This window comes from Staurois parvus, unplaced genomic scaffold, assembly GCF_062004578.1.
Source record: "Staurois parvus isolate SC_StPar_1 unplaced genomic scaffold, SC_StPar_1.0 ptg000264l, whole genome shotgun sequence".
Lineage (NCBI taxonomy): Eukaryota > Metazoa > Chordata > Amphibia > Anura > Ranidae > Staurois > Staurois parvus.
In genome coordinates, this window is record NW_028318060.1 from 11,526,927 (window position 1) to 11,553,433 (window position 26,507).

The 26,507-nt window shown below is 42.0% G+C and overlaps 1 protein-coding gene across 5 annotated transcripts in view; it reads left to right on the forward strand.

Moving 5' to 3' along the window:
- SENP6 (SUMO specific peptidase 6) overlaps window positions 1–26,507 on the forward strand; it is a 154,491-nt gene that overhangs the window by 43,023 nt on the left and 84,961 nt on the right. For 3 of the 5 annotated variants that reach the window (XM_089681397.1, XM_089681398.1, XM_089681401.1), the window contains 5 exons: window positions 766–908; window positions 9,593–9,691; window positions 20,828–20,848; window positions 21,049–21,113; window positions 21,980–22,116. In XM_089681397.1, the coding sequence (XP_089537523.1) occupies window positions 766–908; window positions 9,593–9,691; window positions 20,828–20,848; window positions 21,049–21,113; window positions 21,980–22,116 (465 nt within the window). The remainder of the gene's footprint in view (window positions 1–765; window positions 909–9,592; window positions 9,692–20,827; window positions 20,849–21,048; window positions 21,114–21,979; window positions 22,117–26,507) is intronic. The other 2 variants (XM_089681399.1, XM_089681400.1) reach the window with 2 other exon arrangements.

The window sequence follows — 26,507 nt, forward strand, 5'->3', positions numbered from 1 at the left end:
AGCAAGCTAAGCCATAATGCGATCACTCTGCAGAATCTAATGGTTTTGTATAGATATATGTGAATTTTTAATCCCCATCCCTGAGGTTAAAACCATATATACAGAAATATTCAGTCAGTGACCCTGTTTTCTATCTCTTTAAAGCGGTAGTAAAGTTAAAAAAAAAAAAAAAACCTGCAAGACAATATCATAATGTGCTAGTATGCATTGCACAATTTAATTAACTATAAATGCAATTAATGCTTCTTTTAGCGTGTATGTAAAATATATTTCAAGTATTTATACGTTACATTGCTCTGAAAGTGTTAATAAAATCTGTTTGTTCACTTGTTACTACAGATAAGCTTTCTTTTAAGGCTTACCTGTAGGTACTGTAAATATCTCCTAAACATGCACTGTTTAGGAGATATTTACTTGTGTAGCAGCACCGGCGCATGTGCTCTGAAGGAACGTGCATGAATGGAAGTGACGTCATCGCGGCTCGGCCATTCAAGCTGCCAGAGCCTACTATCCCAGAAGAACTACCAGATGAAGATGGAAGCCCTGTCAGCGGTGACAGCGCGCCGCTGGAGGGGTTTCGTTTTAAGGTACGTTTCTCTTAATGTGCTAATATGCAGTACATACTAGCACATTATGACATTGCCTTGCAGAGGAAAATTTTTTTTTTTTTTTTTCATTCAAGTTTATTACTGCTTTTTGCTTTGTTTTATACAGTTTATAAAGTAGTTTATTATATATGCTTCATAATTTACCTATTTTTTGCAGTCTAGACTATTTAGACCTGGAACGGGGAGAGCTGCTGGGGAAACAATTAGGACTTATGAGAGAAAAGTCAAACACCTACACTTGAGGCCTCTGAGGGGCAATGCAACTGGACTGAACATGTTGGGAGGAAGCAAGAAATTGGGGTAAATGTGCACTCGTCTAACATATACATCCAATAATTGTCCACCACCAAACAGTGTTTATTTTAGAACATATTTTAAAAAAAATAAAACAATGTTTTTACTCATTTGATACTTGTTTTGACCACTTAAGCTCTGGAAGGTTTAACCCTGTTCATGACCAGGCACATTTTTTGTGGCACTGCGCTATTATAACTGGCAATTGCTCGGTCATGCAACACTGTACGCAAATTACATTTATATAATTGTTTCCCAAATCATCTTCCAGGAAAGCCCATGAGATATAGGCGCCTCTTCCAACAGGAACAGTAAACACACCACCAAATACAATTTAAAAGGAAGTCCCTCTGCTGAATTGGTCAGTTTTTTGTGTTTCCTCCGCACGGAGGAGATGCATCACTTGGAACTGGCTATTCTTTTCTTCGACCCACTACTTTACCTACCTTGCTCTACTGGGAGCAGCTAGTAGAATTTACTGCAAGATTGCCTGCCAGGACCACCCATCAGTATTGGAAGGAGGTAGCTTGGTTCCCTTTATCCTCCTGTGCCTGGGGAAGGCCATGTCTGGAAGGGACAAGCCACATTGACGGGGACCAGCATGGGTTCCCAGTCTGGGTTTCTAGGTGTGTGCACTGTCTACACTATAGGACACTCCAGTGGGGATGCACATGGTAGCTGCGTTGGTTTGTGGCCTGGCTGTGTTGTTTAACCAGATGATGCGGGAGCATTGATCCTGGGTGAGGTGAAGTCCTTTCCAGGCACTGGAGGCCTTGTTTCCAAGCCTCATTTTTGGTTCAGGGGAGGGGGAAGGGCTGGCTGGTGCCTTAATGATGGTTCCTTCCAGCAGAGGCTGTCAGGGTGCCAAAGGTGGAGGAGCTAATACTGCATTTTGGATTAGTCAATGCAGACTACAGCTCAGGCGGATACAAGTGCCCTTGGCACCAGTAGGGCACTTTTACTTGTGTTTGTTCCTAGGTTTTCACCTAGCCTGTAATCTGTCACCTGGGGCCCCTGGGTGTTGGGCGTAATGTGACGGGGCACTGTTGGGCTCTCCCTATTTCCCACAATGAGGCAGGGTATGTACAGTGGCAAACTGTTTATCAGTTCTGTGTGGTAGTACTAAGGTCGTCTGTTCGGATACACCCTTAGCATAGTCTGAGGGGAGAGGATGATGGGCCTCGGGCCCACCCATTCGGCTTCCCACCCTGGCGCGGGTGGCGCTCACCCCGAGTGGTTAGGCTTGCGCGCGTCGCCACCCCCATTGCTAGCTGTGGCCTCCCCATCCCTGTGAGGTGGGAGTTGGCCTCCATTTCACACTCTTTGGATCTTGGTAGATATGGGACCCCTACCCAATCTGACCAGTTCCAGGATCCCCTACTCCTGTGCTTTTGGCTGTAGGGGTTCTCAGAAGGTGGATCTTGTGAGTGATTTACTGGCCCCACTACTTCTTTTCAGCTGGATTCTTCTAGTAGATCCCACAAAAGGGCATTTTTCCTCTACTCCAATGAGAGAGGATGATGATTCTTTCTTTGAGTTTAGTTGCTGATTCCCTGGCAGTAAGGGAGCACAGTAAATTAAATCGTCAAGGGTTATTGTCTCTAGAAGGTATGGATGTCCATTTGAGGGCTGAATAGAAGGCTTGACATTCAGGGGAAAGTGTCTATGCTGTTGCATGCTAGTTATACTAGTCTGTTTGCATACTAGCATGTGTTATAGCTTAAGAGATGGGGGGGAAGAAAAGTTTTTCCAATCCACTCCAGACTCACAGATTGCATTAATTAGCTTTAATTGTTTCTATTATCTGTTACTTGGGTGTGACTTGCCTTCTTACCTGCAGTACAATCTGCTGTCAACACATCTCATCTGGAGAAGTTTAATCTCCACCTGTCTCACAGAGCCTTCTATTCCCACTAATGCGGAACTTTAAAGGATGAATTGTAAACTTCACAGCTCCTGATGGGGAGATTTGTTACCTAGTATTCTATGTTCTTCACTTAGAATTTGAAGTGGGGCTTACAGTGGATCATAAAAGTGTACACACCCCTGTTAAAATGTCAGGTATCTGTGATATAAACCATCTTCCACCTTTTAATGTGACCTATAAACTGTACAACTCAATTGAAAAACAAATACAAATCTTTTTTTTTTTTGGGGGGGGGAGGGGGGTAAACATAAAAAACTAAAATAATGTGGTTGGATAAGTGTGCACACCCTCTTATAACTGGGGATGTAGCTGTGTTCAGAATGAAGCAATCACATTCAAAATCATGTCAAATAGGAGTCAGTACACGCCTGCCTTCATTTAAAGTGCCTCTGATTAACTCCAAATGAAGTTCAGCTGTTCTAGTAGGTCTTTCCTGACATTTCTTTAGTCGCATCCTACAGCAAAAGCCATGTTCTGTAGAGAGCTTCCAAAGCATCAGAGGGATCTCATTGTTAAAAGGTATAAGTCAAAAGGGTACAAAATAATTTCCAAGGCATTAGATATATCATGGAACACAGTGAAGACCGTCATCAAGTGGAGAAAATATGGTGCAACAGTGACATTACCAAGAGCTGGATGTCTCTCCAAAATTAATGAAAAGACAAGAGGAAAACTGGTCTGGCAGGCTGCCAAGAGACCTACAGCAAGATTAAAGGAGCTGCAGGAATATCTGGCAAGTGCTGGATGTGTGGTACATGTGACAACAATCTCCCGTGTTCTTCATATGTCTGGGCTATGGGGTAGAGTGGCAAGATGGAAGCCTTTTCTTACAAAGAAAAACATCCAAGCCCGGCTAAATGTTGCAAAAACACATCTGAAGTCTCCCAAAAGCATGTGGGAAAATGTGTTCTGGTCTGATGAAACCAAGGTTGAACTTGTGGCCATAATTCCAAAAGTTATGTTTGGCGCTAAAACAACACTGCACATCACCAAACGAACACCATACCCACAGTGAAGCATGGTGGTGGCAGAATCATGCTTTGGTACTGTTTTTTTCTTCAGCTGGAACTGGAGCCTTAGTCAAGGTAGAGGGAATTCTGAAAAGTTCCAAATACTATATTGGCACAAAACCTTCAGGCTTGTGCTAGTAAGCTGAACTTGAAGAGGAACTTCATTTTTCAGCATGACAACAACCCAAAGCATACATCCAAATCAACAAAGGAATGGCTTCACCAGAAGAAGATTCACGTTTTGGAATGGCCCAGCCAGAGCCCAGATTTGAATCCGATCAAAAATCTGTGGGGTGATCTGAAGAAGTCCGTGCACAGAAGATGTCCTCGCAATCTGACAGTTCTGAAGTGTTTTTGCAAGGAAGAGTGGGCAAATATTGCCAAGTCAAGATGTGCCATGCTGATAGACTCATACCTAAAAGACTGCGTGCTGGAAAAAAATCAAAAGCTGCTTCAACAAAGATTAGTTTAAGGGTGTGAACGCTTCTGCAGCCGTATTATTTTAGTTTTTTATTTTTACTTCCCTCCACCTAAATGATTTCAGTTTCTTGTTCAACTGCGTTGTGCAGTTTATATTTTACATTAAAGGTGGAAAAACTTCTGAAATTATTTATCTGTAATTTGTTTTAAATCACAGACATTTTGTGAGGTTGTGTAGACTTTTTATATCCACTGTATCTTTGCCATGCACGTTCTCTTTGATAGAGTTTTGTCTCGGGGTACATTTACAGGCTTGGCACAAGTCTGTCTTTTGGGCCTATGGTTTTATGTTGTACTTTTCATCTTGGGCACGATGTGTAGTAACCATTGTCTGCTACTGGTTTTGCATGTGGAGTCGCATTATGTTTCCATGGAACTCTTATGCTTGGGCTCTGGCCAGGACCTTAAGTTGTTCAGGTCCAGGATTGGTTTATACATCCTGCTGCTGGGCCCTGGCCCACCCGCCTGACTTCCCACCCTGGCGCGAGCGGTGCCCACCCTGAGTAGTTCGGCTTGTGTGCATGCCGCCGCCGCCCCCCCCATTGCCGGCTGCGGCATCCCCGTGAAGCGTAATGCTTCTGTCTTCAGTGTGGCAGCAGCAGGGGTCTCCTGCATGGTTTTTAGGTGTCAGTAGAAGATATTTCAATCTAACATTTTACATGGCTTTGCCTTTACACATATTGTAGTGGGGTTATAATTTACCACAATATTAACCTCTCTCAGAACTTCTGTATATATGTTCTGATATTACATAGGTTTAATACATTCTAAGTAATGTTTCGTACTGCATGTCAGCACTTGTTTTTGGTCTGGTGTAGTAGCGAGTTACACTATAATCCCTTGTCAGTACGTGTGTTGTACTGCTGTTGTCCATCCCATACCACAGTGTTAACCTCTGTCATGATGTTCGTTCTATATGTTGGGATAGTCCTGCTTTTTTCAGAAGGTTTAGTCATTTAAATAATGTCTTCTACAGCTTGTTAACATTTCTTTTTTGGAATAGTTGTGTAGTCAATTAGTGTGTTTAATACTAGAACCTACAGGACTTGTGTGGTTCTTCTGCTCTTTTGGTGTTATCCATCTGAGACCACAGTTTTAGACCTCTACATGACTTACTTGTAGTGTGTCCTCTATTTGGAACATATAGAGAATGTCCTGGGATTGCTCTGCAGCACTAGTGTAATGGTGTAACCATTAACACTGCATCTTTTTACATGTGCTTAACTTATAAGCGCTAGTGGTCTCTAGCTTGTACCACAGTGGTTCCCTCTTCATAACTTCCTTTGCAAATTAATCGAAATTTGCTTTCTCCAATATTTTAGGGCATTTTATTGAATGTCTTGTCTGTGCATTGCTTCACTTAGTGTGGAGTGTTGCAGCAAGTTTACATTTACAACCCTAAGTCCATTTTGTATGTCATGCACTGTACTTGTGCATTTTGTGTGGTGTCTATCTAGTATCCAAGTGTTTATACCTCTTACATGGCTTCATGTGTGGATGGTGTGATAGCTTGTATTGCTGTATGTATGTAGTGCCTGTCCATGTTCTACAACAAATGTTTGGCACAGGGGTATAGCCATATTTGACACGTTGCAGGTTGTCTGCAAAATGTCTGCGTATGTGGGGAGGCTCCAATTATTTTTCTACTTTCATGTATATTTTTATTTTTTTTTTAACTTATGATTTTATTGCTATCACATAGGGGACATTTTGCAGACATTTCGGTTCGGTTTTCAGCCACATGCATTCTGAATTTTTGGTATTAGTTTCAGCACCTTGTAAGACCCCAAGTCGCATGCAATGTGAAATCCCATGTTAATCAGTGACACCTTCCTAATTAGCACTACTGAAGAAGCTTTGACTTTAGAAGCTGATCCTTCAAGGCTGCTTCAATCCGACTTGTGTCCATAGGCTTTGTTGAAAGTCTCCTCCAAGTTGGATCCTCCTCTATATTGATGTGATTTGGATCCTACATTACTGGAAGATTACCCAGGCAAGGTCACATGGCATGAAAGTTGCAAGCAAATCGCCAGGACGTTGCCTGGCAAAGTCGCACCATAAGTTGCGCAACTTTCAGGTCACAGTAGCATGAACCAAGCCTAACTGTTGATTATGTTTCTACTATAGAAAAAGATGCATTTGGAGACTTTCTAGTGGATTTTTGGCATCCTCTAATATTCCTGAAGTGCTGTAGTTATGTTCGCATTTTAGGTCAACACCCTACTCCTTAGTCTTTTCAAGTGGCAGTAGGTGCACAGTAGCTTGGGATATCAGCGTTGTCTCCACATAACAAATTTGTTGCATATAGGGTCTCTGAATGATAATGTATGTCTCAAGGCACTGGGCTTTGTCACATTCATATATAAGGATGTAGGTGGTGGAAATTCACTAGACGTATGATTTTGTAGCAGATCCTTATATTCTTATATTCTATAAAGGGGGATGTTTTTATATCTCCGCCATAGTTCAAACTAGTCATTCCATGTTGGGGCTAGTCTTTTTCCTTTGCGGTCAGGTCTTCACCTACAATGTTCTTCAATTACCCTGTTTCTTTGGCCACACAGGCTTTAGGGGCATTCATCTTTCTTTAGTTGACCAGGGCCTCACTAGAGCTGTTGTTTTAATTACGATAATTGATTAGAATCAGTCCTATGTAATCTTGAGCACTTATTTCCTGATATAGCTTAGAGTTTTCCCTGCAACCAGGTCCCCTTCCTTGGTTTTTCTTTCTATGGAGATTTTTAATATAACTGGGCCCACCATATCTGTTAATTATGGTAATCCTGAGGGTGGTAAAAGTCTTTTGGGCTTTAGTCTAGTAAGTTCTTGCTAATAATCTCATGAGCTGTCCTGGAAGATGATTTAGGAAAACCAGAGTTAGACTTACCGGTAACTCTATTTCCAGGAGTCTTCCAGGACAGCCGGATTCCCACCCTTGTGTTATGTTGTTTTTCTGTTTTATTCAGGTTTCGTCCTTCGGTTCTTGTTTAAGACTGACCAGTTCAGCAGAGGGCTTGTATTTGGTGATCTGTTTCTGTTCCTGTTGGAGGAGGTGCCTATATCTCATGGGCTGTCCTGGAAGACTCCTTGAAATAGTTACCGGTAAGTCTAACTCCTGTTTTTCACACAAATAGAACTTTATTTGGTGGTGTTTGATCACCGCTGGGTTTTTTATTTTTTATCATACAAATTTTGAAATAAAAACATTTTCTTTCTGTTTTCGAACAAAAATCTAATTTTGTCATAAATTTAGGTCAAAATGTATTCTGCTACATGTCTTTGGTAAAAAAAAAAAAATCCCATTAAGTGTATATTAACCGCTTCCTGACCGCCTATAGCAGAAATACGTGTATACATGTGATTTCACATTTCCGAGTAGGGGGCGCATGTTCTACACGCGCTGCTATTCGCAGCTGTGGCTTTCAATCACCTTGTCCCGAATGGTAATTACTTGCTGGTGCCCGGTGATTTCCGAAGATCACCAACAGGGAGGAGAACTGTTTTGTTTACTAACAGTTCTCTTCCCCGTCAGCTTGGGCACACTGCTTTGGATGGCTGTGCACAGCCATCCAAAGCAGTGTGATTACAGTGAAGCACACAGACACTGCCCCCTAGTAAACCACTCCCAGCACACAGGTAACCCTTTGATTGCCCCTCATGTTAACCCCTTCTTGCCCGGTGCCATTAGTACAATGTCAGAGTTTTTTTTATTTAGCACTGGTCACTGTATTGGTTTCACTGGGGATGTCAGAATATTTTCCGCAGTCTCGCTATAAGTCACTGATTGCCGCCATTACTAGTAAAATTAAAAATAAAATAAAAATTCCAGTATATATACCATTTGTAAACTCTAAAACTTTCATGTAAACCAATTCATTTACACGTATTGGGATTTTTTTTTTAGCAAAGACTTCACAGAATACATTTTGGCATAAAAATTTTTTTACTGGACATATTTAATAGCAAAAAGTCCAAAATATAGGTGTGTTTTTTTTTCTCAAAAATGTCGCTTTTTTTTTTTTATAGCGCAAAAAAATAAAACCCGCACAGGCGATCAAATGCCACCGAAAGAAAGCTCGATTTGTGGGAAAAAGGATGTAAACTTAATTTGGGTGCAGCGTTGCATGACTGCGCAATTGTTAGTTAAAACAACACAGCACTGTAACGCAAAAAATAGCCTGGTTTGTGTGAATGTTCTAGCGTCTACAAGCTATGGTATATATATTTGAAAATTGATTAATCCTGATGTACTGACAGCCGATCTCATTTCTAGAGGCACTTAAAATCCCAGGACAGTATAAATACCCCCCAAATGACCCCTTTTTGGAAAATAAAGTGTTATTTAGTTAGAGGAATAGCAAGTTTTTTGAAGTTGTAATTTTTTTTGCATTATTTTTTGGAAAATGAAGAAATTTTTTAAAAGTTATAAATTTTAACATTTATAAAGAAAAAATTTTCTCAAATTTTATTTTATTTTTTTTTACATACGGTCACCAACGCAGTACAGTATCATCATATGACTGGTGTGGTGATCAGGGACACTGACTTTAAAAAAAAAAAAAAAAAAACACTTTTTTATTCAGTGTTTTATTAAACATTTTCCATTTTTTTTTCTTTTTTACATGCTTTTATCAGAGTAGTTCAGTGTCACCATAATGTACTACTGTACTCTGTGGTTTATTTATAACAGCTGTGATTACTAGTGATCGCTAATCATGTTGTGCATGGTGCTGTGATTGGCCCAGGTACCATGTGATAGCTGTGGGCCAATCACAGCTCACTGGTATAGGAAGCAGATGAATGAGATTCATTCATAACCGATTTGTTGACAATGTGATTGCATTCCACAAAGGTTATCTCTATTCAAAAAGTGCTATCACATAGGGCGCTTACCCAGCCTCCTTGTGATAGCGATAAAGTTAACTGGAAAAAGTGTTTAAAGTGCATATATTGTGTGACATATAAAAAATGCAATCCCCAACATTTACTCTACAATAAAAAAGGCTCTGCAGCAAAAAGGGTTAACCTATATTATCAATCCTTTGATGGACCCTTTTGACGCCTATAGCCACCGATCAGTTTTCATCCCTTATCCGAAAGGAGAACAAAGCAAGGAATCTGGCTGGTTGCTATTGGCAATATAACACACAGATGAAGGGGGATATGGCTCATTCATGAAAGGTAATGGACATTTTTTTTTTACTTGTATTGCAATGTATGGTGTTCATTTGTGCAAAAGGCTGAAGTTAAATGTTTCCTCTTGTCAATGACAGGGACGGTGTCCAAAGCATTGCACCATCTGGAACTCTTGTTCAGGGAAGATTATTCCATCACACTACCATCACACGAACAGTCAAAACAGCTGCACAGAGGTAGGTCATTTTTTTTTCCCATTTAATTATAACCAATACTGTTGTAGTCTATATTTGAAAATAATTCTGGGAAGCTTTTCGTTTTTATATTTTCATCTCTTTTTATAAAATTCTTAAATATAGTTGTTAGAATAGCATACTGCCCTTGTTTTAGACAGATGACACACCTTTCTCCATGGACACTATTCTCCATGGATTTGACAAGCCTAAAAACACGTTGACATTCTACTATCCTTATGCTCTTTATGGGCAATAGATATTTTATTTTAACAATTCCACCAATACTTGATATGTGGTAATGTGAGGGGCATATGTCATGACCCTACCCTGTTCCATGAGTACTCAGTTTTGTGCTAGTGTTTGAATGTGATGGATCTTTCTCCTTCATAGAAAAAATCACGATTAGCTTAAAGTGTTACTAAAGGCAAACACTTTTTTTTTTAATTAAAATTATGGTGGCCCCCACCTCCTCTTCTGGGGTCTTCTTCCGGCGATCTTGGCTCCTCCTCTTCTTCATGTGCCCCCATAGCAAGCAGCTTGCTATGGGGGCACACAATGCACGCTCTCTCCTGGGTTATGTTTGTCTATGACCCCTCTCATTGAAACTCACAGCATGGCTTGGCACTGCCCCCACTTCCTCCACAGCATTCAAATGACCGCATCATGAGTCAACGCCTTCTGCTGCCTACCGAATCCCTGTGTGAGGAGCAAGAGAGAGAACAGAACAGATGCAGCCATGCACAGCATTGGATTGATTAAAGACTCTGGTAAGTATTTAGGGAGGTGCTGGAGGATAGAAATATGCAAGACGTTGTTTACCTTAATGCAGGAAATGCATTAAGTTAACCGCTTTCCCGCCGCCCTATAGCAGATATACTGCTACAGGGCAGCAGGGGTGCGCAAAATCAGGTGTATATATACGTGTTTTGCATTGCCAGGTAGGGGGCGCACGCTCCCTACCCACGCCGCCATTCGCAGGCCATGGCTGTCAATCACTGGTGATTACCGAGCATCTCCGACAGGAAGGAGGGCAGCTTTGTTTACTAACAGTCGTCCTCCCCGTCGGCTTGGGCACACTGCTCCGGATGACTGTGCACAGCACAACCATCCAGAGCAGTGTGCTTACAGTAAAGCACCAACACACTATCCCCTAGTAAAACACTCTCTGCACATAGTGAACTCTTTGCTTCTCATGTTGATTGCTTTTTTTTTTTTTTTTTTTTTTTTAATAGCACTGATCACTGTATTGGTGTCAGTGACACCAAGTCAGTTCCCCCCAGCGTCAGAATGCCTGCCGCAGTCCCGCTATAAGTCACTGATCGCCGCCATTATTAGTAAAAAAAATTCCAATATTATACCGCCATTTGTAAACGCTATAACTTTTACGTAAACCAATTAATTTACAGGTATTGTGATTCTTTTCCTAACAAAGACATGTTGCAGAATACATTTTGGCGTAAATTTATGACGAAATGTGATTTTTAAAAAAAAATTTAATTTTTTTTTAATGGACATGTTTAATAGCAAAAAGTCAAAAATAGTGTTTTTTTTATTTTTCTCAAAATTGGCGGTCTTTTTTTATAGCGCAAAAAATAAAAACCGCACCGGCGATCAAATACCACCAAAAGAAAGCTCAATTTGTGGGACGCAAATTTCATTTGGGTGCAGCGCTGTATGACCACGCAATTGTCAGTTAAAGAAACGCAGTGCTGTTGTGCAAAAAATGGCCTGGTCAGGAAGCGGGGGGAGGGGGTAAATCCTCAGGAGGGCAAGAGGTTAAAAATATATTAACTTTAACTGGTTCATTATATTTCTTTATTATTATGTCTGCAGCTTCTGCAGACAGAACGCCTTAGCATAGTGCAACCTGACTCTCCTCCGTCTTGCCATGCCCCTGGAAAACCATTCCTGTTCGTAAACAGAATGTGCAGCCTATGACAATTGGGTCACTATGGAAAGGATTTTCACTCCCAACCCCCGCCACCCCACCACCGCCACCAAAATATCTTTGCTGAACTCTCCAGTGGAAAAAGAGTTTGCAAAGAAGTGGACTGTTCTGTGGTTGATACAGCCACCTCTGTCCTAAACAAATGTACCACTGTTCTATTTGAACTGTCAGCCAATACAAGAGAAGGGATGGACGCTGCTCAATCGACCCCAGAAGTCCAATGTTGAGGAATGGCTTCAGCCGCCGTTCTGGCTACTCCCTCTAATGCATTTCGCACCACCCACCGGGGCTTGGTCACATAGCTTGGACATAGCTTGGAGCTGCCCCATAAGGTATACTTTTCACTGTTCTATTGAAGATATTTGATCTTTAAAACATTCTGCAGAAAATTTGAGATGCTGCTAAAGGCTCTCTGCAATTTCAGTTTGTCAAACTGCAGCTAATAGGACTAAGACAAAAAACAACTAGACTTTGTGTTTCAGGATCATGCTGTTACAGAGCAATTGCTTTCTGGACTGCTTTTCTGTGTAAATGTCCTAGAACATGTCATGAGACAAATTTCCAGAAAGGCTCTAATGTCCATTCGCATGCGCAGAACCGTATGACTAAAAGCTTGGAGAGCTGAAGCTGCCTGCAAAATGAGCCTTACATGTATGCCTTTCCAAGGAAGACATCTGTTTGGTAAGGCAATTTATCAAACAGGTCACATGTGGAAAGGTTTTATTTCCATAGCGGAAGGTCCTAAAACCACCTTCCTCAGGAGCCCCCTACTACTGTAAATGCTGAGCATCTGTCTGCTCTAACCAAGCTTCAAAACTTAAGTTCAGTCCTTCCTTTCTGCTCATAGCTTGGCCTACACAGGTCACCAAAGCCCTCTTCACAATGAACAGACACCCTCACTCCTAAGAGCAGGGGACATCTGTTTACAGATATCCCAGACCTCTAGGTTCATTGGTGGTTTCAAAGTGGTGCAAAATAGCGTTAAAGTGAATTTGAACCTTCATTTTTTTAAAATAATAAACATGTTATAGTTAACTGTTCTGTGAAGTGGTTTTGCACAGTGCAGCCCTGATCCTCCTCTTCTGGGGTCCTATGTTGTTGCTCCAGGCCCCTCCTCTTCGGTGAGTGCCCCCTTAGGAAGTTGCTTCCAAGGGGGCCACTCATCAATAGACACACAGCGTGGCTCAGCCTCGCCTTCTTCTGATCCCTTTTCACAGGATTTGATTGACAGCAGCAGGAGCCAAAGCTAGTGCCGCTGCTATTTGCCCTGCTATCAATCCAGCCTTCCCTTTGAATACTTGGGTCTGGTCCTGGACACATCCATCCCAAGGAAAAGTATTTCTTCCAGAAAAGCAAGTTGTTTTTCTAAGAGCACATGCTTGATAATTGAGATCCAAGAGACATCTCGCTTTGAGATTCTCTGAGAGTTCTAGGCCTATTGGTAGCCTGTCAAGGCAGTACCATTTGCCCTGTTCCATTCATAAACTCTCCAACTAAACCTTTTGTCAACCTGGATGAAGCAGGCTTCGTTTGATTTATTCATGTTCCTGTGCAGTCAAGCAAGGAACTCCTTATCTTGGCGAATCGTTACTCCAGCCCCAACAATGGGGAAAGTCCTTCTTTCTGGAAGTTGTCACAACTGGAATAGGTATCTTAGGCTGGGGAGGAGTGTTCCCATCTCAAACAGTCCAAGCACTTGGTCGCTGGGGGAAACAAAGCTCTCCATCAACATCCTGGATCTCAGAACAGTCCAATTGACCCTGCAGCACTAGACCCTGCTTCTGAAGCTACACACAATCTGGGTGCAGTCAGACAATGTCATAACGGTGGCCTACATTAACCATCAAGAGGGCATCAAGTGTCTGGCTGCCTTGAAGAAAGCAAACCAGACTATCTCATGGACAGAGACTCGCTGTTTAGCAATCCCTGTTGTCCACATCCCAGGAGTGGACAACTGGAAAGCTTGATCTCAGCCAATATTGCCTGGATCGAAGGGAATGGACCCTTCACCCAGATGTTTTCAATGTCATATGCCAAAAATGGAGGATTCCAGATGTGGACATTCTAGCCTCCAAATTCAGAAAACTGCCTCTGTTGTCAGAAACAGGAATCCTCTAGCTCTAGCCTCAGATGCCTTGATAAATCTTTTGGTCTCATGCTAATTTACACCTTCTCTCCAATGTGAATCCTACCTTGTTTTTTTTGCCTGGAGTGATAACAGGCACTTCAGTCACAGAAATGTTTCTGTACTTTGCATTCTGGCCTTCCTACAAATATGTCTTGACCGAAACGTGGGCCTTAAATACTTTCAAAGGTCAGGTCTAAACCTTTTCCATTCTTTTGAGGCATCTGGCTTCATTCTCCCTTTGTATGAACTTTTCATAAAGTTGTATCTTATATTAAGCTTCTCTTTCAGTACCATTGGTTTCCTTGGGATCTCAGCTTGGTTCCCTCTGGCCTGCAGAAACCACCCTTTGAACCAAACAGATTTTTTTGCAAATTAGCCATTTTGGTCGCTATCACATCTGTAAGATGTTTCTGATCTGGCAGGCCTTTCCTCACACTTAAGAATGACAAGGTTGTCTTGCACCCAGGCCAACCTTCTCCCGAAGGTGTTTTCAGCATATTCCACTTCTATGAGGACATTGTACTTCCATTCTTATGCCCTCCTAAGCGTCCCAAGGAAATCGCTACATTGCCTGAACGTAGTCAGAGCCATACAGCTCCAGTCATAAAAAATATTCCCTATTTCCCCTGTCTTCAAGACCTCCACAAGGGACACCCTGCTTAAAAGTCCACCATCGCATGATGGATAAGGAATCTGATTGCAAGAGCTTACATTTTAAAGGCGAAATCTCCCATGCTTTTATGTGTCCATTCCACTAGGTTTTTGGGTGGTTCCTGGGCATTTCGTTGCCAAGCCTCTGTAGTCTAGTTGTGTAAGGCCACCACCTGCTTTTCAGTTTATACTTTTTAAAAGTTTTACCAGTTGGATGTCCAAGTCTTCTTCTGCTGATGCAGCATTTGGCTTCAAAGTTCTCACAGTGGCATGCTAAGATTGGACCTCATTGGGCCTGTTGCATAGTTCTGTTTACCTCCTTGTTGTGCACCTTTCTTATTCATTGCTTGGGGGACATCCCATGGTGTATAAATACTGACCTTCAGAGGGAAGAGGGAGGATCAGGGCAGTGCCTTGCCACCCTAGGCCGTGGGTCTGTGTTTCTGAGAAAAGAGCTACCATAAATCAGAAAACCTGGGACAGCTTAAACTGGAACATATGTAGGTGCTCATATGCAAAGGTAAACAAGAAAGTTAGCAAATAAAAATAGTGAAAATGTCTGAAATTCTTTCGTCAATGTGCCATGAAAAGCAGGCAGGTGTCCTTTTCCAGTGCCCCACACTACAAGAATCTCAACCTCTTACCAAAAAGCTGTGATCTCTAATTTAAAGTGGTATTCAACCACAAAACCAAAAATGTAATATATTGCAGCTTACCAATCATTGGATGTGGTGGTTTTCTTTTTTAGGTTTATTTTCCCCTGGTGATCTGGCCAGTAACATACCTCCTGTATTATACTGACACCATTCTGGATGAATGATCACATGGGGCAGATTTGCACAGCAGCATTGTCAATCTGGGGGGGAGGGGAGTGTTAGATGTACTAGTAGATTTACATTTGGTATAAAGGTTTTACATAAAAGCTTATCATTGTAAGCACCTCTGTCTGTGTTAAACAGTCTGTCTCATCCCTGTAACTGTGAGAGAGCTTTTCTGTTAAAAACAGTCTTACTGGCTGGATCACCAGATGAAAATAAGAGTCTAAAAATAAAACTGCAGCCTCACAACTAAGAATTGGTAAGCTACAATATACTAAATGTCTGCTTTTAAGTTAAATACTGCTTTAACAAGATCGATAGGGCTTGTGTAGTAGGTCACTAAGAAGGCAGCACACCTCGGGGGTGTTTCCACCTATGTTTCAGTTACTTTATGTATGACAGATTTAGGTCTGAAGTTTCTTATTTTTGATATAATTTGAGGATAGTTGACACACGTATTGGTTGTAAGCTGGGTTTTTTTTTCTCAAAGAATAGGTGCAGGAATTCCCCCTTTCCGAATCGCTTCATGTCTCTGCCCCCTACCCACCTCCGAGCGCAGTCCCTTGGTTTCATCCCTGCCCACCTCCCAGCACCGCTCCTTATAGAGAATACACAGCCAAGTATCATTTTGTGGTGCTATGTAATTTATATGAAATATGTTAATGAAAACTAGAAAATCCATAAAATAGAGGCCCAGCAACAATAACATATCTCCCAGCAACAATAGATCCCCACCAGCAACAATAGACCACCATGCAAAAACATATCACCTCCGTGACAATAGATCCCCCAGCAGCCAGTATCAATAGACCTTCTAGCACCCCTTGCCATTACATACATTCAGTCCTGGGGGTGCTGGAACTGTGTTCCCCCACGTTCCCACTGAAGAAAAGACCTGGTTGGAGGTGCACCTATTTCTTTCTCCAGTTCAGAGCTCTATCTTGTATTCATATAGAGTGCAACATCCAGTATTCCTTTTTTTTTTTTTTTTTTTTTTTTTATTAATTTTGAAACCGTATAAAACAGAGGCAACAAAACACGCCCACGCAGGGGCTATCAATTGCACATAAAAAAAAAAATATAGACAAAAACAGTGCTTCAATGCCAACAGGGCAAAAGGTACAACTACGCAAGGGCTATCAATGGCACATAAATTACAAGAACATTAATATAACTCTAACTGTAACAAACTAAAAGCAGCTTATCCACTGTCACACCAAAAACAAACCGAAAAAGAAAAGAAAGGAGAACAAAAATAACGCCAATACCGAACACCATCACATCCCAAGACTAGCCGGGGGGAGCGTGGGAAAGGCATATTGCAACCACGGCTCCCATATTTTCAAAAATTTACGTTGGGAGTTGTTGCAGATACTCGAAATCTGTTCATTAAGCATCATAGTGGTCAGACGATCCCGCACCCCCTGGTGAGGGACAAACGAGCTCTTCCAGGCCTGAGCATTTGTTCTAGTGGCCGATAAAAACAAATAGGAAGCCAACTTCTGCTGGTGAGCCAAGAGGCCCGGTATGGGGCAATGAAGCAAAGCATCCCGGCGTATGGAGAGATGGAACAAGGTGAAAAGGAGGCCAAACACACAAAACCAAAAATGACCACTAACTATGCAATACATCTCCACGATGGCCACAACCCCAAAAGCATCGATCACTGTAGGCAGGGTTTGCCTGGGCCAAACAAGCCGGAATCCAATACCAACAAAACAATACTTTATAGGCCGCCTCCAGCGTGGTCGTATTAAATGAGCATTTAGCTATAAGCGACCAGGCCCTATTCCAGTCCTCCGGATCCACAGCCACTTCCAGGTCGTGCTCTCATTGAACAAGATATGAAAGAGAAGTATGCGATGAGCGTCTGTTCAAAGCTGCATAAAGAAGGGAGATAAGGCCCGGGGTGCCTGGACGCTGTTGGCACAGCTGTTCAAAGGCAGATTTATGGTACGGGAAAGCAGAAGTGCCCCGCAGCAAGTGCCGCAATTGAAGGTATCGAAAAAATTCCAGGATCCTGGGACTCCCGAAGAGAATTCCCGGTGGGGAAGGACAGAACAATCAAAAAGTGTCGCACCTGCAAAAAACCATAGGCCACCCACCAAGAAAACGCCCTTGGTTGATATAAACCCGGTGGGAAAAGAGGGTTGTTAATAAATGGGAGCAAAGGCAGGAAAGGTGACATCAGGCCACTGGAGTAATGTACCGAGTCCCACACTTGTAAGCCATGGAGCAACATCGGACTCAGCGCCATAGGGTGCAGGGCAGGGGGATGCCATAGAAGCATCGACGGAGCGATAGGGGCACAATTAGGTAGTTCCAGCAGGACCCAGAGAGGATCGTCAGAGGAACGGTGCGACATAGACAGCGGGGCAATCTGGCTCGCCTGATAATACTTAGTTACATTAGGCACCCCAAGACTACCCTGGAGTCTATGAACAAAATGCGTATTTCTGGAGACTCTGGGACGCTTATCGGCCCAGATAAAACGCATAATCTTCGCCTGAAGCAACCAAAGAAAATGAGGGGGAACCCGCACTGGGAGGGTGTGAAAATAATATAACTATTTCGGCAAGATGGTCATTTTGACTGAATTAACCCATCCTATCCAAGACGGGTGCGGAAATTGCCAAGAATGCATAAGAGCGGATATAGAGCGAAGCAATGGATAATAATTTGCAGCAAACGGAGTCATAGGTGGGGGTCAAGCTAATGCCTAGGTATTCAAGAGAAGATGAAGCCCATTTGTAAGGAAAGTGGGACTGTAGGCACGAAACGAAATCTGAGGCCAAAGTAATATTGAGAGCGACAGTCTTATCCAAGTTAATACGGAGACTTGAAATCAAGGAAAAGCGCTCAGCAACCTGTTGCAAAATAGGAAGCATCGTCAGGGGATTAGTGAGAGTTAAGAGGGCATCGTCCGCAAAAAGGTTCAATTTGAACTCCTGTCCCACGTATGGAACCCCGATACGTTGCAATCGGTCCGGAGCGCTAAAGCCAGTGGCTCAAGCGCCAGGACAAAGAGCGCCGGGGACGGGGCAGCCCAGTCTCGTCCCTCGCCCAATAGGAAAGGATCCGAGAAATACTCCGCGTATTTAACGGAAGCCGAAGGGGAAGAATATAAAGCTTGAATCAAAGAAAGAATAGAATCCCCAAAACCCCAACGAGACAGCACAAACCGCAGATATTCCCAGGATAGAGAATCAAAGGCTTTATATATGTCTAAGGACAGTAAGAATCCCGGGATTCTCCGCTGTTGCAGAAAATGTATAAGATGGACCAACTTACGAACGTTATCACCCGCCTGCCTCCCAGGGACGAAACCTACTTGGTCCCTGTGGACCAGGCTACGCAAATATTTATTGATACGAAGACTAAGGATCTTGCTCAATATCTTCAGGTCTTCATTAAGAAGAGAAATGGGCTGGAAGGCTTGCGGTTCCTGCACATCATCGGTCGTCTTAGGAATCATGGAGATATACGCTCTAAGCGCGTCCGGAGAGGGCAAGGAGCTCTGTCGTAACTCATTAAAATAGTTAGCCAAAAAGGGCGCCAACAGGGCTGAAAATTTCTTATAATAAAGACTGGAGAAGCCGTTGGGCCTGGTGCCGCGGTAGACCGTAAAGATTTGATAGCTTGGAGCACTTCCGATACGGTGACACCGGCGTTGAGGGCCATCTGTGCTGCCTCGGATAATCCAGGAAGTCGGAGATCTTGAAAGAATGCCTCTGCCTGAGCCACAGGGAAGGGATCTGGTTTAGCGTAAAGACGCGAAAGGAAGTCTGCAAAATGGGAAACAATCTGCTGGGGATTAGAAATACAGCCACCTGCGGGAACTCCAAGATCCGGCCCACCCGCGGGTAGCGGCGGCAGGGGACCCGAAATCGAGGCCGGGGCATCATCTGCGGTCTCCGGCGGGAGCCGCGAACTCGCGCCCGGGGTCCTGGAAGCCTTCGGCGGCGGACCCAAAATCGAGGCCTCGGACTTCGGCAGGTAGGCCTCAAATTCCGGCGCGGCCCGCCGGGCGCTGGAGGTATGGGCGGCAGCTGATTTCTTGCCCATCAGGGCACTGAAGGACAAGGGGCCAGAGAAATAGCAGGGGACCCCACCTGAGGGTCAGAAATCGGTTGATGTGTCCGACGGCCGAGGAGAGGATCTAAAAGGCAGCCATCCTGGCTGCTGCACACGAGCGTCCCCCCTTTTTTTTTTCACTAAGCGTAGACATATTTTCCATTTCTAAACTGGAACATAGGCAAGGAATAAAAGATGAAGAATCTGCATACTCAGTAAATGGTTAAATCAGCTGCTAAGAGCGCTTAGAATACTCAGTGTTTAATATCACTTTGAAGGATAAGTTCTCTAGATTTGTAATGCGCGCGCACACACACACAAATTGATTGTTAAGTCGCTTTTTACTTAATTTACATATTTATTTTGCTTTTCCATTGTTTTAACTTGAAAAAGTCATTTTTGTTCTAGCTTCCAAACTTTGGTATTTAAAAGAAACTTTAGTCCCCTGAAATTGTTGCCTCACCCTTCCTCCCCCAAGCCACCATCTTTGAGTGTCTTGCATGTATGCAGATATGCGAAAAGAGAAACCCTCATCGGTATCTTTGGTCCTAGTACCTTAAATGTTTGTGCACATGCATGAGACACCCCACATCTGTAAAGATGTTCCATAGGTCTCTGCTGAGTCCTGAAATCTTGTTAGATTCCCATGTGAAAACCTGCAACGCACATGCACCTGATTGTAGAACTGCCTTCTGGAATAACTGACATGGACATCCCAGGAGGTGGCAGGGGCGCAGCTTCATTCTTGACTCTTCGAGAAACAACGCAGTGCAGCATCAAAAAGATCAAATACACGTTTCAAAATTTTTGGGAATTTTTAGCTAATTGTGAGAGAGGAATTGGGAGGAGCAGGTAAAAAGCTTGTTTTATTGGCTGAATTTCCTATGTAAGTGCAAAAAGAAACTAAGTAGGGTTATGTGTGGGTTGGCTTCATGTGGTAATTATCTTAGCTAAAGGTTCAGATTTAGCCAAAATGTGTCTTTGCATAGCGATTACTATTCATTTTCTATCTGATACAAGTTTCCTGAACAGGAACTAAGCAGTAATCTACCTACTGGGACACAGCAATTCAATCATGACAGGTTGTAACCCTTCTCTGCTCTACTGGACAATTTTTCTTTTTTTTTTTACTTCGTCCTTGTTTGGATATTTTCCCTCATTTGCTTTTTTTAGCTTGCATTTGTCAAATAGCCAGGAAAGAGAAAAATCTCCCAATCATGTATGTTGCAATAAAATGTATTGTAATGAGAAATGAAATGCAGTTTTAGCTGACATTGGACTCCCAACACCTGAATGGTCACAATATCCACTTTAGCCACCCAATTTAACAATGTTGAATTGAACCAAATAATGGTATTATATAAAGAGACAGAGTATGCCAAATTATCTTTTAGAATATGTTCTGTAAGTTAAATAAAAAACGTCCAAGTTAAGATTTTTGTTTCTAAAGTTAGAGGAGTAAGGTTTTTTAACATAGGGTTTTGAATCTTATATTGTTTTTCTTTTTCACATTTAAGCAGTCTGGAAAGAAGAGAGAGGTAAGTTTATGGTTTTAAAACGCATGAAACACCATTTCCCCTATATTGCTGAGCCAAGCTTAATGCTTTGTTTTTCAAACTGTATGGCTTGCATTCTGCAGCATATCTGGAAGCTCTTTAGTTTTTGCCATGTAAACATGTTTGTAAAATGTTTTGTTTTTTTTCATTACTTTACTGTTTGTGTTTGTTTTGCTACAAAGGAAAGAATATCCACCTCATGTCCAGAAGGTAGAAGGTGATTCTAGTAGTGTGTCTCAAAAACCAGGTAAGTTCATCTATTAATGATGTTAACAGTTGCAATGACTTGGCTGAATGCTGCTAGTCCTTTGTCCATCTATTGTCTGACCTGCGATTCCCACCGTAATATTTAGCATATTACACAAATATGATGGGGATATGGGACTCCAGATAATGCGTTTCACTCTCCACTAATGCTTAGTCATAGCTCTATGACAGTGCTAGTGGAGCATGAAACGCATTAGATGGATTCCTGTATCCCTCTCATATTTGTGGAATATGCTATAAGAAGAAATAAAGGTGATTTTACTGAATGTGCGGCCATTAGATGTTGTTTGTATATTGTAGACACATAACTATGTGCATTTTATTATCCGGGATTTGTCTGCAAGTTCCTGGAAAAACAATCCCCTATATCCAGTATTTTATACACCTGTGTGCATGAGGCCTGAAAACTATTCCACCCTGTGCATTAATACCCTTTATAATGTATATTGTACTAAGCTGTTATTACAGAAGGCTTTGTTTGAGCTTTTGGGCTTGGTTTGACTGCATCTGTTTTACTTTATAATGGAGAGCGAAAATCTATTTTCCACTGAAGTGATACTGCACTCCACAGCTTACCATTCATAAAACGTAAACTGTGGTGTTATGGAGTTCTCTCCACTTAGTGCAGTAGAGAAAAATCTGTGATTGGCGGAGAGGCACACAGGGCAGGTGACCAGGACAGAACTTTGAAATGGCAAGCAGCTCCTTCCTTTTATTCTAAAGAAAAAAAATACTTAGAACACTTTAGTGGCCTAACTTAAAAACTTTGTTCTAATTGTGTTCTATATTGACCATCACATGTATAATGTATAATCTTTATTTTTTTATTTTTTTGGTTTTTTTAAGGCATTCAGGATGCAAGGTTGCATGCTGATGGAGAGTTGGAGCCTCAACTTAGAAGAAAGGTTCAGACACGGCGTAGCAACTTAAATGAGTGCAATTTGCCTGTGACTCCTGCTCAGCTGCGTGTATCACAGACAGAGGTCTGTTTTAGTCCACTTACATTTTTACGTGGTTGTATGTCTCTTTCTTGGTTTAGTTTTTATATTTTTATATCTTTTCATGTGACAACACTGATGAAATGACACTCTGCTACAATGTAAAGTACTGAGTGTACAGCTTGTAAAACAGTGTAAATTTGCTGTCCCCTCAAAATAACTCCATAATAACTCAAAATAACTAAGTGAAAATGTCCAAATTGGGCCCAAAGTGTTAATATTTTGTGTGGCCACCATTATTTTACAGCACTGCTTTAACTCTCTTGGGCATGGAGTTCACCAGAGCTTCCCAGGTTGCCACTGGAGTTATCTTCCACACAGAGCTGTTGGATGTTAGATCCATTGCGCTCCTTCACCTTCCATTTGAGGATGTCCTACAGATGCTCAATAAGGTTTAGGTCTGAAGACATGCTTGGCCAGTCCATCACCTTTACCCTCAGCTTTTTTAGCAAGGCAGTGGTCGTCTTGGAGGTGTGTTTGGGGTCGTTATCATGTTGGAATACTGTCCTGTGCCCCAGTCTCTGAACGGAGGAGATCATGCTCTGCTTCAGTATGTCACAGTACATAAAAGTATAAAAAGTGTTCAGCGAGCGCTAGATAAAAAAGCAGCTATTGCACTAAAAGGAAAACCATATGCCTTTAAGAAAATAAAGTAATAGTGCAGCGCTAAAGGTATGTCATAAATAAATCGCTACGAGGAATCAATGGTATGAACGTAGATATAGATAACTCCAAAGGTTGTCCAATGACTAAATGTGCGTTGAAAAGAGACTCTGGAAATGCAAAAGATTTCAAATAGATATGATCATATTTCAAATAAACATCAAGGATTATTGCCAGGTGACTGTTATTCCCCGTTATATGTGATTCTATACTCCGGTGAAGTGCAGGATATAGATAAAATGCGCACTCACCAGATGCGCATATATAAAGCGCGTTGTATACAGTAAATGGTGATCTGTCAGGGATCCCTTCTAGGGTGGTACCAGATACAGCCTGGGGTTAGGTGACCTTTCTCTGAATTACAGGATGGTGTTAAGCCGGAGGTTCCCTTTAAGAGACATATTGATCAACCTCCTCCAGGCACTGGGATGGTCACCAGGGAAACTCTGGGGGATTAAAGTGCTCGATGGGGAGCAAAGAAGGGGGGTATGTCCATAGTGTGGTAATTAAGGTATAGTTTAATGGTATGTAAATGAATAAAAGTGTCATATCATTATATTCACAAATTAAAAGGCAGGGTGAAAAAGCAAATGCATTCAGCATACAGCTGCTGAATAAACTGACCAGCTGGATTCTAAAATGGCCGCCGGACCTCCATGATTCTGCGGCATGATGTCATGGCGTTCAGGCTCCTCCTTCAAAAGGAGGAGCCTGCACACCATGACATCACGCTGGCGGATCACGGAGGTCCGGCGGCCATTTTAGAATCCAGCTGGTCAGTTTGCAACCCATTCTTTCAGAATTGTTTGTAGAAGCAGTATACATGCCTAGGTGCAATAAAAACTGGTGTGTGTACTTGTGAGCTACTATGGTGTTTTACCTAAATTCTTCCAATTTATAAGCAAAACAAAGCAAAATGTATAATCAACCTATGGTTCGCTGACACTCACACCAACTCAATAAATAGTGTAATGTCAAAAATTAAATATATGAAAAGTGCCACGCTCCTGTGTATTTACTATTACAATAAAGGAATTCGTAATAAAAAATTAATAATAAAAAGCAAGTACGGTGAATAAACAATTATAAATAATATAAAAACTTATATGTGGTACTTGGATGAAGATGACCTACTGCCTATACCACCTTAAATAAATAACATATATTGTGCTAGTAATATTAGTGAATATATAAAGTGATGTATAAGAATATATAAACACGTGCTTATAAACAGTCCTCTTTTAATATAAATTGCTTATAGTACAATGCCGCTCCACCAATCCACGTGTCGTGTGATTTAATTATGCACTCACCTCAGGTTTTGCCTTATAATAAGGCAAAACTAACTTTTTGTCCTTGTAGGACTACTGGGATGATCCTCCTGCATGGGATTTTCCAAATGGCAAAATAGGATGACTGTGATAAACTCTCAATCCACCTGGGGTCTCTGCAGTATCTGTATCTAGTGCTGATCAAATGTTGATGGATGTTTCTCTTTTTTCCTCCAGAGATCTCCTTCCTCCTATGTAGATCTCTCTCCAATGTGTCACCAGATAAATAGTATGAAGAAAAAGAGAGACCATGGTGCTTTATCCTTTAAAATTGGATTTTATTAATTGCTGCAAGTTCCATTCACAGGTTGACATGTAGCTGTGAGCAAAAATCGTTTCAGCTGGCCTGCAGTCTCTGCTATACTCACCGTGCTGTGCTGTGTGCTAGGCAACGTCGTGCTGTCAGAGCTCCTCCCCTACGCGTTGCGTCACCGGGTCACGTGACTTCATCAGGGGGATCGTATCGTATCCCCCTGATGAAGTCACGTGACCCAGTGTCGCAACGCGTAGGGGAGGAGCTCTGACGGCACGACGTTGCCTAGGACACAGCACGGCGAGTATAGCAGAGACTGCAGGCCAGCTGAAACTATTTTTACTCACAGCTACATGTCAACCTGTGAATGGAACTTGCCGCAATTAATAAAATCCAATTTTAAAGGATAAAGCACCATGGTCTCTCTCTTTCTTCAATCTATTTATCTGTGACACATTGGAGAGAGATCTACATAGGAGGAAGGAGATCTCTGGAGGAAAAAAGAGAATCATCCATCCATCAACATTTGATCAGCACTAGATACAGATACTGCAGAGACCCCAGGTGGATTGAGAGTTTATCACAGTCATCCTATTTTGCCATTTGGAAAATCCCATGCAGGAGGATCATCCCAGTAGTCCTACAAGGACAAAAAGTTAGTTTTGCCTTATTATAAGGCAAAACCTGAGGTGAGTGCATAATTAAATCACACGACACATGGATTGGTGGAGCGGCATTGTACTATAAGCAATTTATATTAAAAGAGGACTGTTTATAAGCACGTGTTTATATATTCTTATACATCACTTTATATATTCACTAATATTACTAGCACAATATATGTTATTTATTTAAGGTGGTATAGGCAGTAGGTCATCTTCATCCAAGTACCACATATAAGTTTTTATATTATTTATAATTGTTTATTCACCGTACGTGCTTTTTATTAATTTTTTATTACGAATTCCTTTATTGTAATAGTAAATACACAGGAGCGTGGCACTTTTCATATATTTAATTTTATACATGCCTAGGTGCTTGATTTCATGCACCTGTGGCCATAGAGGTGATTGGAGCACCTGAAGCCAATGATTTATGTATGTGTATGTATATATATATGTGTGTGTATGTATGTATGTGTATGTATACAGTTGCAAGAAAAAGTATGTGAACCCCTTGGGATTACGTGGATTTTTGCATGAATTGGGCATAAAATGTGCTCTGAAGGTCATCTGAGTCACAACAATAGAAGAACACAGTCTGCTGAACATAATACTACGCAAACATTAGATGTTGCCATGGTTTATTTGCACATAACTTGTAAACATTCGCAGTGCAGGGAGGAAAAAGTATGTGAACCTTTGGACTTAATAACTGGTTGACCCTCCTTTGGCAGCAATAACCTCAACCAAACATTTCCTGTAGTTGCAGATCAGACCTGCACAACGATCTGGAGTAATTTTGGACCACTTCTCTTTACAAAACTGTTTCAGTGTAGCAATATTCTTGGGATGTCTGGTGTGAATCGCTTTCTTAAGGTCATGCCACAGAATTTCAATCGGGTTGAGGTCAGGACTCTGACTGGGCCACTCCAGAAGGCGTATTCTGTGCTGTTGCAGCCATTATTTTGTTGAATTACTTGTATGTTTTGGGTCATTGTCCTGTTGCATCACCCATCCTCTGCGGAGCTTCAGTTGGTGGACAGATGGTCGTACGTTTTCCTGTAAAATGTCTCGATAAACTCTGGAATTCATTTTCCCATCAATGACAACAATCCGTCTAGGCCCTGAGGCAGCAAAGCACCCCCAAACCATGATGCTCCCTCCGCCATGTTTTACAGTGGGGATGAGGTTTTGATGTTGGTGTGCTGTGCCTTTTTTTCTCCACACATAGTGTTGTGCGTTCTTCCCAAACAACTCAATCTTGGTTTCATCTGTCCACAGTATATTTTGCCAGTAGTGCTGTGGAACATCCAGGTGCTCTTTTGCAAACTTCAAACGTGCTGCAATATTCTTTTTGGACAGCAATGGCTTCCTCTGTGGTGTCCTCCCATGTACTCTATTCTTGTTTAATGTTTTCCTTATTGTAGATGTGTCAACAAAAATGTTATCATGTGCCAGAGATTTCTG